The sequence below is a fragment of the Wasmannia auropunctata genome, unplaced genomic scaffold (assembly GCF_000956235.1).
Source record: "Wasmannia auropunctata unplaced genomic scaffold, wasmannia.A_1.0 LD335086.1, whole genome shotgun sequence".
Taxonomy (NCBI): Eukaryota; Metazoa; Arthropoda; class Insecta; order Hymenoptera; family Formicidae; genus Wasmannia; species Wasmannia auropunctata.
Window position 1 is genome coordinate 2,416 of NW_012027804.1, and position 2,514 is coordinate 4,929.

General features: G+C 31.2%; 1 protein-coding gene across 1 annotated transcript in view; it reads left to right on the top strand.

Annotated features, from left to right (window-relative positions):
• The first annotated feature begins 245 nt into the window (after positions 1-245).
• Positions 246-2,514, top strand: part of LOC105457742 (WD repeat-containing protein 61) — a 3,342-nt gene continuing 1,073 nt past the window's right edge. The window contains exons 1-6 of the mRNA XM_011702578.1: positions 246-453; positions 535-644; positions 715-884; positions 955-1,193; positions 1,262-1,355; positions 1,426-1,519. Of these exons, the coding sequence (XP_011700880.1) occupies positions 451-453; positions 535-644; positions 715-884; positions 955-1,193; positions 1,262-1,355; positions 1,426-1,519 (710 nt within the window). The 5' untranslated portion in view covers positions 246-450. The remainder of the gene's footprint in view (positions 454-534; positions 645-714; positions 885-954; positions 1,194-1,261; positions 1,356-1,425; positions 1,520-2,514) is intronic.

A 2,514-nucleotide genomic window follows, 5' to 3' on the forward strand; every position in this document is an offset into this window, starting at 1 on the left:
TGAGAAGCGCGACCGGCTTATGGCAGTATCGCAAAAGTACTAGAAAATATTAAAAATGACGTCGAATGGCCAATCATAAGATTGATTTATTCGGCAGCCATTTATAATAGCGATAAATCAATCTTATGATTGGCCATTTGCAAGTCCAATCAGGACTCGTAACACCGGTCGCGCTTCTCTGATAATCTAGGACTCTAGGCCCTTAAAGCTCTACTAAATGACGTCATAGGCGCCAGTACTTGCAGTGAATATCGGAACGCACCCAGTATATACTGTGCTTAGTCTATGACAATTGGCATTCATTGTGAAGAGGTTAGAAAGAACATTGTGAAAATTTTAATATAGCGGCATATATGCATATATATTTATATATGTATACAAAACGCTGAAGAACACATGTGAAAAGTTTCGTGTTACATTTGCTTGAATAAAAGTTTCTTGATAGTAAAAATGGTGAGACTAAAAGTGTTGTAAATCTTGTTTATCAAGTATTTACCAAGCATTACTTTTCTTTTTATATTTTGTTTTTTTCAGTATGCTTTAACTCACAAAACAGAAAATGCTCATGAGGATAGTATATGGACTTGCGGATGGGGTTGTCCAAAGAGAAAGAAAGATGCTCATCCAGATAATGAAGATTCTCGGTAATTAAAAAGTTAATTTATAATTATTAAAAAATTATATTTTAACGACAGGAATATCGTTATTTGACAGGGATTCTATACGATCCAATGAAGACGAGACAGCAGAATATCTAGTAACAGCTTCCGTGGATGATTCTGTGAAAGTATGGGAACTGAGGGATGGTGTTTTGAAGTTGAAACATAAATTAACTGGATATTCATTGGGAGTTGTGTCTATAGCTATTAGTTCAGATGGATCAAGTAAACAAATAGAAAATATTGGCTTATATATTAAAATTGGCTTGGACTTTCTGTTATCGTTGATTCGCAGAATGCGCCTCCAGTTCACTTGATTCGAGTCTGAAATTATGGGACCTGCACTCTGGTGATAAGCTATTGAACGTTGAAGTTGGTCCAGTAGACATTTGGACGTTAGTCTTTTCTCCTGACGACAAATTCATTGTATCTGGTAGTCATGCTGGTAAGATACATTTATACGGGACTGATAATGGTAAACAGGAACAGACGTTAGATACAAGAGGTGGAAAATTTACGTTAAGCGTCGCTTATGTAAGTGGATCGTATAACGGCTTCTGTTTGTATAACATGTGACTTGTGTATAAGAGATTTCATTCCAGAGTCCCGACGGTAAATATATTGCAAGCGGCGCAATAGATGGTATTATTAATATTTTTGATGTTGCCTATGGAAAAGTATTGCGTACACTGGAAGGTAGGTCCATATATACTGCAACGTTTACTATAAAGAGAAAAGATTCTACCTTCAAATTTATGTTATTTAGGTCACGCGATGCCCATCAGGTCTTTATGTTTCTCACCCGACTCCCAGTTGCTTCTTACAGCATCCGACGATGGACACATGAAACTATACGATGTGTAAGTATATTAGAAGTTTCTAAATACACATGCGTACTTCTTGATACTATAGTTTAAGCTGATTCTTGGCTGTGTAGAAAAACGATTTTATATAGTATAATCTTTACTTTCTCTTGATTTTGTTAATTTTATTGTTACTGTTACAATTTTTTTTGGAAGAGATTGTTACCTCCTTGTCCAATCTCTGGAGAACTAATATTTGTTTTAAGATTTGTTCATTTACGACTATCCCAGATTGTGACGTCAGAAGCAAAAAATACATAAAAATTCTTGCAAAATATGTTCAAATATAAATATTTTTTAATAAAACATTTGTAATTAATAGATAATAGATTTTTTTAAATGTATCAAAACTTTCTTGTTTTAGAGATGAATTAATCATATTTCTATATACACACTTTTTGTTTCGGAGACAAATTAATCATATTTTTATATATTATTAATTTGACAGTTATAACAGTTTGATAGCTATGGATATATTAATAGTTTATTTCGTTTTTTGTTGTGTATAATTTATCTCTAAATATATATAGATTATTAATTAATAAAATAAAAGAAATATTTTAGGTATATTTTACAAGTTGTTCCTATTGAACTGTTGCTTTATTGCAACATTTCCATTTTAGTATATTTTCAAATATTTTTATTATATATTTTCTTGCTTCTGACGCCAAATTCTGAGACAGTAATGATAAGTGAATAGAAGTTTTAAAGCTTATATACTACTATTATTTGGAGATTCTCTTCAAAGGACGATGTAACATAATTTGTAGCATAATTTGTTTTATCTTCAGTTATTTGGGAATTAAATTCATATTTTGAATAATTTATTTCTATCTACAGTAGAATATTTTTTTATTAAAAATCGTGTAGTGTTATATATATATATATATATTAAATACGTAAATACACATACTAATTTAGCTCAGTGCACAAACAGTAATTTTGTCCAGTAAAAGATTTGGATTTAATTCCGTAGAATTGTCATCTTATGT